The sequence below is a fragment of the Cynara cardunculus genome (genome assembly GCF_001531365.2).
Source record: "Cynara cardunculus var. scolymus isolate 2C chromosome LG 4, CcrdV1, whole genome shotgun sequence".
Taxonomy (NCBI): Eukaryota; Viridiplantae; Streptophyta; class Magnoliopsida; order Asterales; family Asteraceae; genus Cynara; species Cynara cardunculus.
In genome coordinates, this window is record NC_037531.1 from 17,381,738 (window position 1) to 17,397,867 (window position 16,130).

General features: G+C 34.7%; 3 protein-coding genes across 7 annotated transcripts in view; all 3 read right to left on the bottom strand.

The window, feature by feature from the left end:
• Nucleotides 1–358: 358 nt before the first annotated feature.
• LOC112511704 (cytochrome P450 94B3) lies at nucleotides 359–1,980 on the bottom strand. Its single transcript, XM_025117416.1, has one exon. It carries the CDS (start codon nucleotides 1,978–1,980, stop codon nucleotides 448–450), a length of 1,533 nt encoding a protein of 510 aa, XP_024973184.1. The 3' UTR covers nucleotides 359–447.
• A 6,137-nt stretch (nucleotides 1,981–8,117) lies between these two features.
• Nucleotides 8,118–13,042, bottom strand: LOC112511632. 2 transcript variants are annotated; one of them, XM_025117332.1, is made up of 6 exons: nucleotides 12,860–13,042; nucleotides 11,725–11,770; nucleotides 11,132–11,255; nucleotides 10,640–10,716; nucleotides 10,184–10,284; nucleotides 8,118–8,372 (listed from the first exon to the last, which is right to left on the bottom strand). In XM_025117332.1, exons 1-6 carry the CDS (start codon nucleotides 12,965–12,967, stop codon nucleotides 8,295–8,297), a joined length of 534 nt encoding a protein of 177 aa, XP_024973100.1. In that variant the 5' UTR covers nucleotides 12,968–13,042; the 3' UTR covers nucleotides 8,118–8,294. The 2 variants fall into 2 exon arrangements, with proteins under 2 accessions (XP_024973100.1, XP_024973099.1); XM_025117331.1 differs by having other exon boundaries at nucleotides 10,184–10,332; nucleotides 12,860–13,039.
• A 1,413-nt stretch (nucleotides 13,043–14,455) lies between these two features.
• LOC112510738 (nucleotide pyrophosphatase/phosphodiesterase-like) overlaps nucleotides 14,456–16,130 on the bottom strand; it is a 10,865-nt gene continuing 9,190 nt past the window's right edge. For 3 of the 4 annotated variants that reach the window (XM_025116063.1, XM_025116061.1, XM_025116062.1), the window contains one exon: nucleotides 14,588–14,893. In XM_025116063.1, coding sequence (XP_024971831.1) covers nucleotides 14,588–14,893 — 306 coding nt within the window. Of the gene's footprint in view, nucleotides 14,894–16,130 lie in introns of all 4 variants that reach the window. The other variant, XM_025116060.1, reaches the window with a different exon arrangement.

The window sequence follows — 16,130 nt, forward strand, 5'->3', positions numbered from 1 at the left end:
CTTATTCTTTTTTACAAAAACACTTATCAACTTATTATTAAGTCAGAAGGGTTTAACTTATTCAAAAACTTCTTATTACCGATTTGGCACCGGTATAAGTTGTTTATTCAAACACTCAAAAGTGCTTATTATCAGTACCACACCAGAATAAGTCAATAAGTTGTTTTTATAAGCAATTCCAAACACCCCTTTAATCGACAATATACATGGTTGGCATGAGATGTACACAAATATATCATCTACCGTAAATGATATATATTAGTTGTTTCTATTAAAACCATCGACTTAATTTCATTAACAATATAAGCATTTAAATTTAATATATAATACCCAAATTAAGTAACATAATTTAGAAAAATATATCGATTTATAATAACCGTTAGATTGATTAAAGATTAATCATCCAACGGCAAAAACAACCCACCTTTTAGTCTTCATAAATACACATTAATTCCTTCTACGAACCCTAACCTTGAACCCACCATTCATGTGAGCCGTCAACAACGGTACAAAAACCGGTTCATCCAAACAAACCGGAACCAACTCGAACCGTCTCAGAATCGAAGCCACCACATACTTCATCTGCACAAAAGCCATCTCTTTCCCTAAACAAACCCTTGGACCGCTTTGAAAAACAGGAAATTTATAAGGGCTTTCCATTTTCAGAACCCCCGGTTCACTAAACCACCGGTCCGGTCTAAACTCCAAACAATCCTTACCCCACAAAGCTTCCATCCTTCCCATGCCGTATGGAAAATACATCACTCTGTTTCCCTTGTACACCGGCGTTCCGTCCGGCAACACGTCATCTTTTCCGGCGTGTTTTGAGTCCCACACCACCGGCGGGTATAGCCGCATTGATTCACATAAACATGCTTTCAAATAATCTGTTTTCTTTAAATCTTCAAAGTTTAAGTTGTTCGAGTAATTATGATCGGTGGTTATGGCGGTGAGCTCGTCTAGAACTTCTTTCTCGACGGTGGGGTGCCATGTCAGCAGCCAGAGAAGCCACGTCATCGCCGCCGAAGTGGTGTCTCTTCCCGCCATTAAAAAGCTTATCACCATATCCCTCACCAGCTCGTCGCCGTGGCCGGCGGAGATAAACCGGGATAATAAATCTCTTTGGCTGTCATTTCCGTCCATCTGCCGTCGTCTATCTCCGATTATCTTATTCACTTCACGATGTACAACTCCGACGGCCGCCTTCAACCGCCGTTCACTTCCGACGTTCAACAACCTCTTCATTTTCCAGACCCAATTCGCCGGTGAAATGCCACGCATCGCGCTGGAACTCGCGGCGACATCAAACGCGATTGCAAGCGGCGGCACCGGTCGTGAGTCATCCAAACAACACGGGTCCCATCCCAGAGAGATTTTACAAATGGTATCGAAAGCCAACCGTCGGAGGACGTCCTGCATGTCCAACACGTGGTCGTTTTCAATGGAGTTTTCAAGCAGTGGAATCAGCCGGTTCGTTATAACTTCTTCAACTACACTATCCATAAACTCTCGCAACGATTTGGTGCTAAACTCATGGCTAGCTAACTTCCTCTGAGTGCTCCATAGCTCGCCGTCGACGTTGAATATTCCCATTCCGAGGAAGTCTCCGAGGAGGTCCGTGAAAGGTTTGCCTTTTGGGTAGTTTTCGAAGTTAGTTTTGAGGATATGTTCGACGTTAGCAGGGTTCGCGGTGACGATCATTTGGTTTTTCCGGCCAAGTCGATTCAAGACGATGGTCTGCGATGGTGAGACGGAGAGGAGGTGGGTGAACCAGTGGATGAGACGGTGGCTGTTCTGGTGAAAAGAAATAAGAGAGCCGATGAATGGGTATGACTTATGTCCATAATCGGAGGTGGTGGCGGTGGCGGAGGTGGTGGTTGACGAAGAAGAAACCGCCATTATCAAGAATCTAAGAAAAGAGACCAAGTAAAGAATGATGAAGAGTAGAGAGAGAAAGTGGAGGAGAGAGAGAATTTGCATGGTGGTGGTGGTGGTGGTGGTGGTTGGTCGTCGTGGTGGTGGATGAAGATGGAGGAGGAAGGTGGTGGTTATATATAATAAGGGTTAATCAACAACACGTGAGAGACTCGTAGTTCACTCATTAAAAAACGCACGTTTTTCATGCATGCCGCAATCTTCATAGTTCAAAATTTTTGTCATTAGAATCACGTGCTAAATATATTGAACTTGGTTCTTATTTCTGTTGTTCAATTGACACGTCGAGCACGAATTGTCACTTTATGTTTATTCATTTAATTATATTAATTTATCCATAATTTAAAATTTCGTAAAACATGTGGAATTGTGCAGTATTTATTACGCTGGTTGTCACAGACTTCCCCTACTTAAATTCCTGACATTTCCGTTAAGTTTTCGAGCATCCTCCTTGTATTTGACGATGTGGGATTCATCCAAGATGTCACAAACACTTTTCTCGAGGTTTCCCACACCGTCACGGTAATAAAATGAGTGAAAACGTTACATGATTTTCTACAAACAAAATGTTGGTCAGTCGTGAAAACGTCACATGGTTTTCTATTGGGAATGATGAACTCTCGTCATTCTTAAAAATCCAATAATCCCCTTATACACTTCTCCTTGATACAATACAACTCAATGCAAAACCTAAGGAGCATCAAACGTCATCAATCACCTTTCGAGCATCATTTTTTACCTAAGTAAGTACCTATAATATCTGATTTTTAGTATTTTTCCACAATCTTTAAATTATTTTAATTTTTGTAACCATAATTAATATGTTCAAGATTTGTGAATATATATACATATACATATATATATATACACACACACTAAAAAAGTACTCGTGCAATGCAGCTAAATATATCTCGATTTCAATGTTTTGTTTTATTATTTGTCTCCATCGATGTTATAATACGGTTTTATATGGTTTTGAAAAAACGATAACATTTTTATTTTTTGAATAAAATATAAATTTTAAAATATCATAAAATTTTAAAGAAAAAAAATATCGATATTAATATCAAATTAACTATTCAAAAAATTTCGTTCTTTTGTATAATTTTCTTAATTCAATATTTTTTTTATTACAATTTAATTTAAGATTAACAACGAACTAATTTATTTTTAGTTTAATAATATAATTTTTTATAAAAATAATAATTAAAATTTTGTTAGAATTCGATAACTATTCTTATCATATTCCAGACCTTTTATATTTAAAACGAAATATTTATCTCATATTTGATTATGTTTATCTGCAGTTAGTTATACGAATTCAAACATAAAACTTTAATAAGTTATACTTATATACAATTTATTTATAATCTTGAACTTTAAGTAACATACATTAATAAACAATATATATATATATATATATATATAAATTAGAAGTGAAGTTATAATTTGTAAGTGGTAGTCATCCATGATTAAAATACCTTAAAAAGGTGAAATAAAAAAGTGGATGCCGACGTGAAATCGGCGCAGAAATGGAAAAATTGGAGTCTTTCACCGTCCATTAGACTCGCAACCTTGTAAAAAGTCTTGTCTTTGTCAAAATACCATATCAAAATTGACATTAACTTTGGACACATCCAAATCTTGCTTTTTTATTTTTTATTTTTTATTTTTTTTAATAAATAAGTTTTATCGGTCTAATAAGTCACCGGGTGTTTAAATTTTTAAAAAGGCGAAAGCAATAAAGATTAGCTTTTTTGTTGTAAAGAAAGAAATGAACGATCAAGAGTCGGGACTGTCGGAGTTCCGCATCAGTAGCTTATTGATTCAGACACGTGTGGGTTTTCTTTTGTTTCTCATAACCAAAGTGTTGTTTGTTTAATAAGTTACGGGGTTTCTGAATCGATAGCTGATTGATTTAGATATGTGTGTGGATTTTTGTTTTTAATTTCCTGTAATTAAGTTTTATCTGTCTGATAAGTTACTGGGTTTCCAATTTCTTGAAAACGAAATCAGTAAAGATTAGTTTTTTTTTTTGCTTCCTTTTTCTTATTAAGAAAGAAACGAGCAATCAAAAGTTGAGATTGTTGGAATTCCCCCACCGATTAAACTTGAATCGTTATTCTCGATATACGTTGGAAGTTGGAACTTCCATTTTCTCTATAAGGGTTTTTGTTGGAACTGATATAATGAGGTTTTGAATATTCTCATATGGTATTAGAGGCAAAGTCTGTCATATTTTTTTTTTGGATTCAACGCTCTAGGCCTATCTGTGCATGTCTAGTCGGCGTTGAAGGTGAGGTGTTGGAGTCTTACATCGGCTAGATTCACTGTTCTAAAAGGTTCACCGCGACAACCGCCATGGAGCATGGTGACTCAAGGCATGCGTCTCACACCACATTAAGTCTGTGGCACACCTTCGTCGACTCGTCGTCTCTTAAGGCTTGAGGTTTGGTCTCGCCACCCCGTCATGCCATTTAGAATCTTGACTAGATTTGGACTATCTTTCTTCAGTATGTGTTGACGATAGCAGATCGGGGGTCAGGGTGCCAGTGGATACCTATGCAACCACAATCTTTTGGCTAACCGAAATTCTTTTTCGCTCCTTAAGAATGCTACCAGTTTGTTTCATTATGTGTTACGTTATAACAGCATAAATAACCTTCTAAATCCACCTCTATACGTTGGATCATCCTTTCTTTCCTCAACGACTATTTTAAAGAGTAATCTAACGTAATATTATCATAGGGACCAATCTTGTATATGTCTTATTCTATTGGGGTTGAATGTGTGAATTTTTGTTTTCCAATAATTGCATTTTGTCTATCTAATAGGATATGTCATTCAAAGTCTTGAAAATGAAAGCAATATTAAAGATTATTATTTATTAAAAGTAAATAAAATATATTATGTGGGGATGGATTTCATATATGCTAAGGCTATATATATACTTGTTGGATGCATCTTGCTTATTTTGAAATTTATATGGATTTTCTTTAAATGGTTGGTGGACAAAATGATGAATATCTGTAATAAATGAATTTTAAAAATACTGAATCTATCACCGACAAGTTTAAGCACGTAAAATTGGAATAGATGCAACTTAAAAGGGTCAGATATTAAATAATGATATGATAAGTCTCGTGGGGATAACTGTTGACTTTGTAATCAATTTATTCGGTTTGGAAAAGTTGATTCTTGATCCAAAAAGAAGATAAGGAATTTGCTACGAAAATAAAAACCCTGATTTTGAAGGGTAATTGTAAAAGACTATCTGATTCTTCACAACTTTCATTTACCAGTTTCTATCACCACGGTTAAAAGAATAAAACTTTAATTTATTGTATATGAAAATTACTGGATGTGTGTAGAAGTTCGTGATGATGATTGAAATCAAAGATAAAGGTGAAGATGACGATGACGATGATGATGATGATTGAACATAGATAAAAACCCATGTTCTTTTATCAGCTTTCGGTTAAAAGTAGTTGAAGATCTGTGTTTTTTTAACTATTAGATCAAAAAGTCAACTTATTCAAAAACTCAGAAGTTATGATGTACTAGTAGGGTACTCGCGCAATACATCAAGATACATCTTTATTTTAATATTTTGTTTTATTTTTTGTGTCTGTTGATGTGATACGGTTTATGTGGTTTTGAGAAAGATAATGTTTACACTTTTGAATAAAAATAAAATTGAAGATATCATAAAACTTTTGAAAAAATATATCAATATTAATATCAATTTAACTATTTAAAAAATTATTTTTTTATTAATCTAATTTTTTATTATAATTTAATTTAGGTTTAATAGCGAAATAATTTATTTTTGACTTAACAATATAATTTTTATAAAGATAATGATTCCGTTAGAACTCAATAATTATCATAACTATATTTTATATCTTTTATATTTAAAATGAGATGTTTATACTATATTTGATTATGTTTATCTAAAATTGAGCTTTAATAAATTGTACTTACGCATAATTTACTTGTAATCTTAAATTTTAATTAATATATATTAATAAACAATACTTCATGCATAAATAATGGTTTTAAAAACTTCTATCAAATGTTTTATAATATAACTAAAATGGTACTCGTACAATGCAGCGAGATAAATCTCCATTTCAATGTTTAATTTTTATTCTGTCTCTACCGATATAATACGATATTATGTAATTTTGAGAAAACGATAATGTTTTTATTTTTAAATGAAATATAAATTTAAATATAACATAAAAAAAATCGATATTGTATTAAATTAACTATTTAATACTTTTCATTTTTTTGGTGTAACTTCTTTAATTCAATTTTTCATTATAATTTAATTTAGATCTAATAAGAAAGTAATTTATTTTTGGTTTAATAATATAATTTTTATTAAAGATAATAATTAAACATTCTGTTAGAAACTCAATAATTATCCTAATTATATTTTAGATTTTTTATATTTAAAATGAGCTGTTTATCCTGTATTTGATTATGTTTATCTAGAGTTAGTTACACGAATTCAAAAATAGAGCTTTAATAAGTTGTACTTATGCAAAATTTACTTGTAATATTGAATTTTAAGTAATATACATTAACATACAGTACTTTATGCATAAAAAATGGTTTTTAAGAGTTTTTGTCAAATGTTTTATAATATAATATAGATATCAAACAAGATATAAATCCATTTGATGTAGTTTTACGTTTCTTTCTAAAAGTGAGATTTTGAAGCCAAGGTGTCAAAAGATTAGAAATATGAGTTGAGTTGGAGATAATCATCAATAATTGGTGGCCACCATCACCATGTCATGATAGTTACAATTGGGCCAAAATGGACCATTCACCGTCCAAAACCACGGGACTGAGTCCGATCCGAGGTCCCATCCATACCGAATGGACCAAGTCGATCCACGACTTCTAAGATAATAAACATGAAACTTGAAAGGGAAAGATCGGTTGGAGATATTGCAACCATGGAAAGTATACGAGATCAATAAAAGCGGCGGGGTCGGCTTGTTACATAACGAGTTAAAAAAACGAGTGTCTTTTAATGCATGTTAAAATGTCCGAGAATGAATTGATTCTTTACGGATATTTTGAATAGTTATATATGGTACCAAGAAGTCAATACGGGATTTGGCAAAATGTTGATTAACGGTACAAATAGAACCTGTCCGCTAGGAACCACATGTACGAAGACATTTCAAAGCTGAATCAGCGGAGGGGTTCAAACCCGTCTACCGCGAGATTTAAAATTGAATCTATTGTGTATTTGAGTAGCGTCGCTTTGTCCTTTTGCAAACTAAGCGACACCCTCGAGGGCATCAACAGGGGATTCACCAAACGGGAAAGCACGAAAAAAGAACCTAAATAAAAATATATATTAATATGAATGTCAAATTAAAGAAAATAAGATACTTGTTTTGTTGATATAATTTATTTAGGGATTGTTTGGCAGTTGCTGAATGGTTTTGTGCAAAATGATTAGGGGGTGAGCACGAGTCGGATTGGGTAGGATCGGACCATAAACCGACGAAACTGATCTGGTATCTGATTATAATATCATGTCCCGTAATATGCAGTTCGGGTTCGAGGGAAGTTCGGGTTAGGGCAGGTTCGGGTTTTAGATCCCTGACCCATCACCAATCTTTAGAATTGTTGCATGGTAATGGTAATAGTAATAGTCTTCTTAAAAAATGGAAGACAAAGATTGACATACACCATGACAATTCAAAGGTATCTAGTACTAGTAGTAAAAGTCGAACAATTCGGGTTTTGAACGGGTTCGGGTTTTGGATCATGAGATCCTACCCGATCCTACTAACCCGATATAATTTTCGGATTTTGAACCTCGGGTTGGTTCGGTTCATAGATATCGGTTCGGATCGGGATTTTTCAGTCGGGTTTTTCGGGTAATTCGGGTTGGGTCGGGTCGGGTTTTGCAAAGCGTATGCAACAATATACCTGGAAGCGCTTACAGTGGTAAGAGTCGTTGCCCTCACTTACCCAGAAAGACTCATGGTGCTTGTCTCGCTTTTACCGGGTAAAATTCTTAGTTCTTACTATATCCATCCGGTAAGGTAATGTGACTTTTGGTAAACACTTACCCGAATAAACATTTGGTAAACGACCTCTTAAACACACGTCATGTCATGAACCACTGTACAATTTTTGTAGGATTCAGATTTTTGAATATCTTAACAATCCTTTAAAAATAGATATAAACACAACCTTCCTTAGCATTATTACAACATAGACGAAGGCATTTTGGCTTTACTGGACTTGTACTGTACAACATCTTGTGCATCAAATAGTTGTACATCACAAAAATTGAAAAAAAAAATCTAAATAATTGATACCACTTATTGGACTGCAGATGAGGTTCCCAAACCACCACTAGCAGCAGCAGTAGCTGCTCTCAATCTTCCAATCAGTTCCTCCTGCCAACCATAACCCCATTATACAAGTAAAAAGTCAATATTCTAAATCAGACCTCTTATTCAGTAAGAGGCGAATTGAAAGCTAAGCAGTGGTAATTCTAAAGATTCCTTCGCGGATAGAGATGTCTCCTATGTTACCGATAATATGTGGAAGTATCGACGTAATTTCATAGAGTCGTTCGGTCTGAATGCTACATGAAGAACATAAGCCAGATGATGGAACGGGAAGACTTAGGATGTAGAATATCATAACATGAGTGATTCGGAAGATTTTGATTCCTATGTATCCACCCACGTGGTACGTGGTATGACAGTGAGGCCAAGACTTAAGTTTCATGAGTTATGGTGAGGCCACGACGTTTTTCAAAGGCATGCGTTATGGCGACATACACAGATATATAGGAACTGGTTCATTTATGAGCCTTGAATATTTGAGGAACCCAAGAACCATCTATTTTGTGAATGTTTATGATGAATGTTATTCATCATAAATATTTGTTACACCATTTATCATGAATATTTAAAAGCACATTAAGTCACTTATCAGAGATTTATGATGAATAACATTCAACCATAAAACACTGAGTAAGTCCTTCGAAATCAACCAAAAAACCGAAAAATTCTCTCGAAATCAACCCATAAAAGTCACTTATCAGCTAAAAGAACTTACAAAATCCCTCGAAATCAACCAAAAAACTTAAAAAAATCTCTCGAAACAATGGGATTCAGTTATAAACACATTAAGCGGCTATGCAAAGTCACGAATAATGATGTACTTAACTGCTTTCAAAAGACGAGGTTTCATCGAGAACAATTGTAGAAGGTAACTTGTTTTATCGTTTTAATGAAATCATATTTTTACTTAAAAAATTATCTTAAGCTTTTCGTTTGTGTCTCAGCTCACCTACAACCCGGGTCTGCCACTGAACGAGTCAAGCTTTTAACAACTACTCAAGCTCAAGTCAATCTCAAATACATACTGAAACTCGTTCAACTTAATGAGTCGAGCTCCATAATAACAATATGCGACTCATGTTCAAAAGTTTGATTAAATTTTTCGAATTGAGTCGAGTCGAGCCACTCAAACATACACTTTTTTCGAGCCAAACAGGTTATATGTTTATAAATCATATAATCGAAGTTCAAAAATTATTGAGGCTGAGTCAATAAGAGAACTAATTCATCTTGAGTTCGAACCCTAGCTCAAACACTAAAAAGTAATCGAGCTTGAGCCTACTGTGAAAAAGTTAGTCGAGCTCGAGCCTACTGTGAAAAAGTTAATCAAAATCGAGCCTGGTAATATTTTTTCAAGTCGAGTTCGAATAACCTGCAACTCGACTCGACTCGTTAATACCCCGAGTTTTGACCATAACTCTACTAAGTTGAACCATCTGTTTACAATCAAAAAGATTATGTAACTTTCCAAATTAGATTTGTTTAACCTCCTAACCAAATAAGAGATTCAGACCTTAGCATAAAACCCACCTAAAATGATCCTACTTTTGGGGCCAATTTGTTTTGTTCCAAAATTTGATCTAAGGAACTTCTGACTTTGTAGTTATGAACTTCTAATTTGTAAATATATGACCTTTTTGGATGTTCTTGAATGTGGATACTAGTTTCAAAATTCACATGTGAATGCAGTCTGCAGATATTGCAAGATCTGCTCTTTACACCCCTAGTGATAATGGAATTGATCTACAAGTTTATATAAACGCTACTAACGAGATACTATTAGCATGTTCACGGAGATTATGAAATTCCATAAATAATTCGAGAATACAAAGAATTATGTAATGCAAGTTGCGTACCTTCTTCCCCTTAACGGAAAGTCCTCTCTCCTTTAAAAGTGCACGAAGTCTCTCTACGGTCAACCTTTGGAGATTTTCAGGTATTTGTGATTTTGATCCCTCTACATGGCGCAAAAAGGTCACTAGGTAGTCGAGAAGTGGAAGCAAAACTATCACGAATTAACCACATCACCCAACACATCATCAAAAACAAGTGTGACATCATATAAGCCCGATAAATTGATCAATTTAGCGGATCTAAAGTCATATACTCAACTAGAGACATTCAAATGAGAACCAGAAATATTTTGAGACCCTGTGAACCAACTATTTCATGAATTATTCATGAGTTCTATTCATCATGAATATCAAGTATTTCCATTATTAATGATATTCATCATGAATAGTTAGTTCCCATGTTTTCAAAACATTTATGGTTCTCATTTGAACCTACTCTTACTCAACTAAAGATCTAACCTTTCCGGGAACCATTTTGGGTGGCTGATGCTGCTCTCTTGGCAGAAGCCCTACCATCTGCAGCTCTTTCGGGGGCCCTGGAGATAGAACGATAAATTAGTGCAATGCGATAAACAGCCAATACACAAATGTTTCTGAATCTCTTTTTCTCATCACACCAATAACCAAAAACAGAACACCACAAAGTCAAGCGTAAAGCCTAAAAACCAAAAACCAAACCAAAAACCAAACCAAATCAAACGAGCCCAATACATCCCACCCAGAGGTGAGGTCTAGGGAGGATAAGATGTATGCAGACTTGACCTCTACCCCCAAAGAGTAAAGCGGTTGTTTCCATGAAAGCCCCCCCTTCCCCAGGGCTTTTGAAAAGTGTGTGAAAAAAGAAAAGCAGGTAAACTTAAATTTTGAAAAGCCGGGTTTAAGTAAGCAATAGCAATACAAATAGAGGGTACCACATAAAAAACACATATAAGGTATAGATATAAAAAATACCGCTTTCTTGAGCCCTCATTTGCGACAACACCCTTTGAAGTTGGTCCACCACCCTTTTGCTGTTGCTTAAGCAGAAGGGATCTAATCAGTATGTTCACTTGATCAGTCTTTATAACCTGATTTTCTGGGTAAAAAAAACAAACCTGTTAATTCTTACAGGGGCATACGTGAGCATTTTAGAACACCGGATCTAGAATACAGATCACGTGTCCCCAAACTGCATGTTCCATTACCGTCCCACCAATTAACACTTGACACATCATTAGTTTATTTCAAGCCAGAGGTCTTCACTCTTCATGGAAACAACCGCTCAGAGTAGAGGTCAAGTCTGCATACATCTCACCTCCCACAGACCCCACCTCCAGGTGGGAATATTGGGCTCATTCGGTTTCATTTACACTTAAGTCATCTTTTTATTCTCTGACTATTCAATAAAGTGATGATGTGTGAGGGTTGATTGGTGGACAGGGAGGGGATATGGAGTTTGGGAACAGCTGACCTGTATCCAGGATAAGCTATGGTGCTAACTGTTTCACCATTTTCCATATTGTCTATAAGTCAACATATAGTAAAGACACGTTGTCGAAGATGACCTGGGGGTGATGTATCATGATCTGTTACATAGACCTGCATTCCACCCTGCATAAATTTTTATAGAATGCGAAATAGATGATGAAAAACTAGAAAAGAAAAGACATCTCATAAAAGGAAAATAAGAGAAAGAAAAGATAACAAAGCTCATGCATATCTCCAAGACCCACACAAATGCTTTTTAGTTGCATAACATGATGGATCTGTATCTCATAATCAATATGGTTTAAACTTTTCACACTGCAGATCTTTAGAGAAAGTAACTCATGTTCTTAAGAGTAACATCCCTGGCCAACAGTACCAGATATTTTCCGTTCTAATCATGGTTTTTAAACACAACTGATAAGGAGATATCCAGTCCGTTATAAGGCAACCTTCGTTCCCCTCCCCAACCAATGTGGGATCTCATAATCCACCTCCCTCATGAGCCCAGCGTCCTCGCTGGCACAGTCTGGAAGCTGGCTCTGGCTCTTATACTTATATACTATTTGTAACATCCCTGACCAACCTTACCAAATTTTGTCCGCTTCATCTACACCTAGAGAGAAGCCATGAGTCCAAGTTTAGATAAAGCGGACAATATCTGGTATAACATACCATTTGTAAGACACATTTTAACCGTGAGTCCAGGTGTGGACAAATCCGACAATATATGATACGGTTGGCCCGGAATATTACATTTAAGAGCTCAATAATCCATCAGTTCTATCTCTGAAAACACAACTTACATTCTGATGTACCAATTTGGAAGCTGTTTATAATTGATCACAACTTAAAGATGATAAAATTTTAACTGCACAAACCAAGGAAATTCAAGTCTTCTCAAACAATTACGTAACAATGTACCAACCATAACAAGGGATGACGAAAAACTCAACGGATTTTTATGGAACAGAGATCAACAGAATCAAATCATGCTGTTCGAACCCTAATTTGAATATATGGAGCAACATATTACGGAAATCAAGTTACCCTAACGTCATTGTTCAAATTCAAACCCCAATGCATTCCTTTTTCCTTTTCATCGAAAGCATAAAAAAACAAAAAACAACAGTGCAATCGACATAGCTAATAGTATAATCCGATTAAAAAGAACAGGGAAAACAATCAAAAAATGTAGGGTTTATAAAGAATTACCAAATTGGAAGAAATCACAGAGGATGAGAAAAGGCCTTTGGATGGAAGATCGATGAGGAACTTGGAAGCCCCATCAGGGTTCTTGGAGGGTGTTGCAGAGCCATCCATGGCGCCGACGGAAGGCTCTTGCGAAGGCGATTTTTGCACCGTCGGAGGGTGGAAAGGATGAGCGATGAAATTTGACTCGCGGCGGGGAAATACTACCCGGGAACGGGGAATAACCAATTTTTATCAAATGAAAAAAAAAAGAGTAAATTACAGATTTAGTCCCTGTAATTTCATAAAAATTACAAAGTGGTCCCTAACCCTAAAAAGTATGATTAGGATCTTCGTGGTTTCGATTTTGTCATGGATTGGATTCATTTCTATAAAATTCATCGGTATCTATTAAATCCACAAACTGATATTTTTCATTACGTATTTTCAAACAGGACGTGACGTGAAAACACCTCCATGATATATCTTCAGTGTGGATACAAATCTGTTAAAAAGATCTTACACGATGGATTTTTAAAGCGGGTTTTTAAGACAAAATTATAACAGTTGAAGTTCTTATATATCTTTAAGTGAAAACAAAAACCTAGTTTCCGTTCACAAAAAACTATAACCAACGTACATCGTCACTTACCATAAATCTCAAGAACATTGATTTCATCAAAATTGCTACCTAGTTGTCGTATTATATAAACCATCTTTTAAAAAAAAATTGTAAGCATTTGAAATAAATGATTAAATCGCTTGAGGATGATGAAGAGAACGGTATGAATATTGATTGTTTAAGAACGTAATATAGAAAAGAGCTTCCTGAATCTTACGTGTCATAGATATTAAGTGAGAAGAAAAGGAGTTAAACGTCGGGAATGAAATGACATAAATGCCCCTCATATGAAGGGCAAGTGGTAGGGACCCTCATAATCTATACTATATTATAAAGCATTTGACAAAAACTCTTAAAAACCATTTTTATGCACGAAGTACTGTTTATTAATGCATATTACTTAAAATTCAAGATTACAAGTAAGTTGTGCATAAGTACAACTTATTAAAGCTCTATATTTTGAATTCGTATAACTAACTGCAGATAAACATAATCAAATACAGGATAAACATTTCATTTTAAATATAAAAAATCTTAAATATAATTAGGATAATCATTGAGTTATAACAGAATACTTAATGATTATCTTTATAAAATATTATATTATTAAACCTAAATTAAATTACTTCATTACGTTAAATTAAAATATAATAAAAATTTTGAATTAAAGAAATTACAAAAAATTAAAACTTTTAAATAGTTAATTTGATACTAATATTGATATATTTTTTTCAAATTTTTATAATATTTTCAAATTTATATCTTATTCAAAAATAAAAACATTATCGTTTTCTCAAAACCACATAGAACTATATTATATCGACATAGATAAAGAACAAAATAAAACATTGAAATCAAGATGTGTCTCGATACATTGCACGAGTACCCTTCTAGTTTTTATTAACTCTTATGTGTCGGAATGATATGATTGTTGATGGCTAATTTGATAGATCATAACAACATAGAAAAAACCAAACTATCAGTTTCAACAGATTTAATTCATTTTATAGTAACAAATTTGATTGGTTTACAGTAATGTTTTAGCTGTCTATCATTTGTCAATCTTGATTCCATGAACAATAAACTTGATTACACTTGCCTAATAATAGCACAAGTAACTAGCCCATAGTTTAAGTTGCCAAAGTGGTAGGTTCACACCCATCATGTACACATGCCAACACATCCTTATAGTCTCTCGAGATCGTAAAGTTATCGTAAACCACTCCATCCCTGCTCTTCTTGTACTCGAAAAGAAGTGAAGAGTGGTTAAACGCCGTAAGTTTGACAAACCCCCAATCATGATCTTTATGCAAACTCCAAACGGTATTAATCTCTGTAAAATCCGACAAATGACTCCCTCCTCCACCAACAACAACATGGATTGTCCCATTTACGGTGCCAGAATAACTATATCTTTCTTGCTTCACACATTTGTTCTACAACACGAAAAAAAATCAAGAATACATGTCATAAAGATGGCAAAAGTAATATAAGCAAATAAGCATATGGGTCAAACAAATTTAGGGGTCGTTTACTAAGCTCTTACCTGGTAAACGCTAACCAGGTCATATACTTTATCAGATGAACATGGCAAAAACCGAGAATCTTACCTAGTAAGTGAGAGTGACGACTTTTACCCGTTAAGCACTTACCGACTAAATTGTTGCATACGTTCCCATTCTGATAGACTCCAATTTTCCCCAAGTAAAGTAACTTGGAGTTTTGACTCTTACCGCTGGGTAAGCATTTGGGCAAACGGACCCTTGGTCCCTATTTAGTAAAACTATAATTTTTTGTCAATTAGTGTAAAAAAAGTTAAATTCTTCCTATTTTTTACCCATTTTACATGATAAACAGGTTTTCAGCTTATGTGGCATTAGCTGATTTGGATGTGATATGTTGTCACATAATCAAAACTATACAATAGTTACACGATTGACAAGTTAACGATCAAAACGTGTATGAAATAGGAAAAATTCAACGTTTGTTACACTAAATGAGGAAAAAAAATATCGTTACACTAAATAAAAACTGAAGTAAATTTCGTTACCTTTTGACCATTTGATAACAAGGCTTCTATATACAAGTTGCATATAAAAGCAACATTTGAACTCAAAAAGGGTCAAGTTATGTGTAGATATTTTGGATCCTAACTCATATAGTTATGATACTCACTTAAAACCTACTATCAGTTTGGGATGGGAAAGGGAGCTCCATCAAAGCGATCGAAGGTCTCATTAACCATGTAGATAGATATTTTGTAAGTTTCTTTCAAATATTCCATCTATTTTAGTATCCATATTGGGTTTTATACTGTATTTTATTCCATCCTATAGTGAAAACACATTTGCCACTACCTTATAGGTGGTCTTGTTGTCTGAACCAAACTAAGAAGTTGTTTGGTTGGTTCTTCATTAAGTCTAGTATGAATAAAACTGTCTGTGTGAATTAATTGGTCTGAATAGATTGGGAAGGTCTTTGTTTGGGAGGGTTTTTCATAAATGGAAGGAGCATGCTTAGGCTTTAGGATGTATATTGTATGCAAACCTTTCCTCGTCTAAATTGGGAAGGTCTTTGTTTAGGATAGATGAAAACAAATTTGCCACCTTGGGCGTGGTCTCGTGTAAAGCCAAACCCAGTAAATCCCTAGGTAGAGAGCGTGTGTGGGGTGGG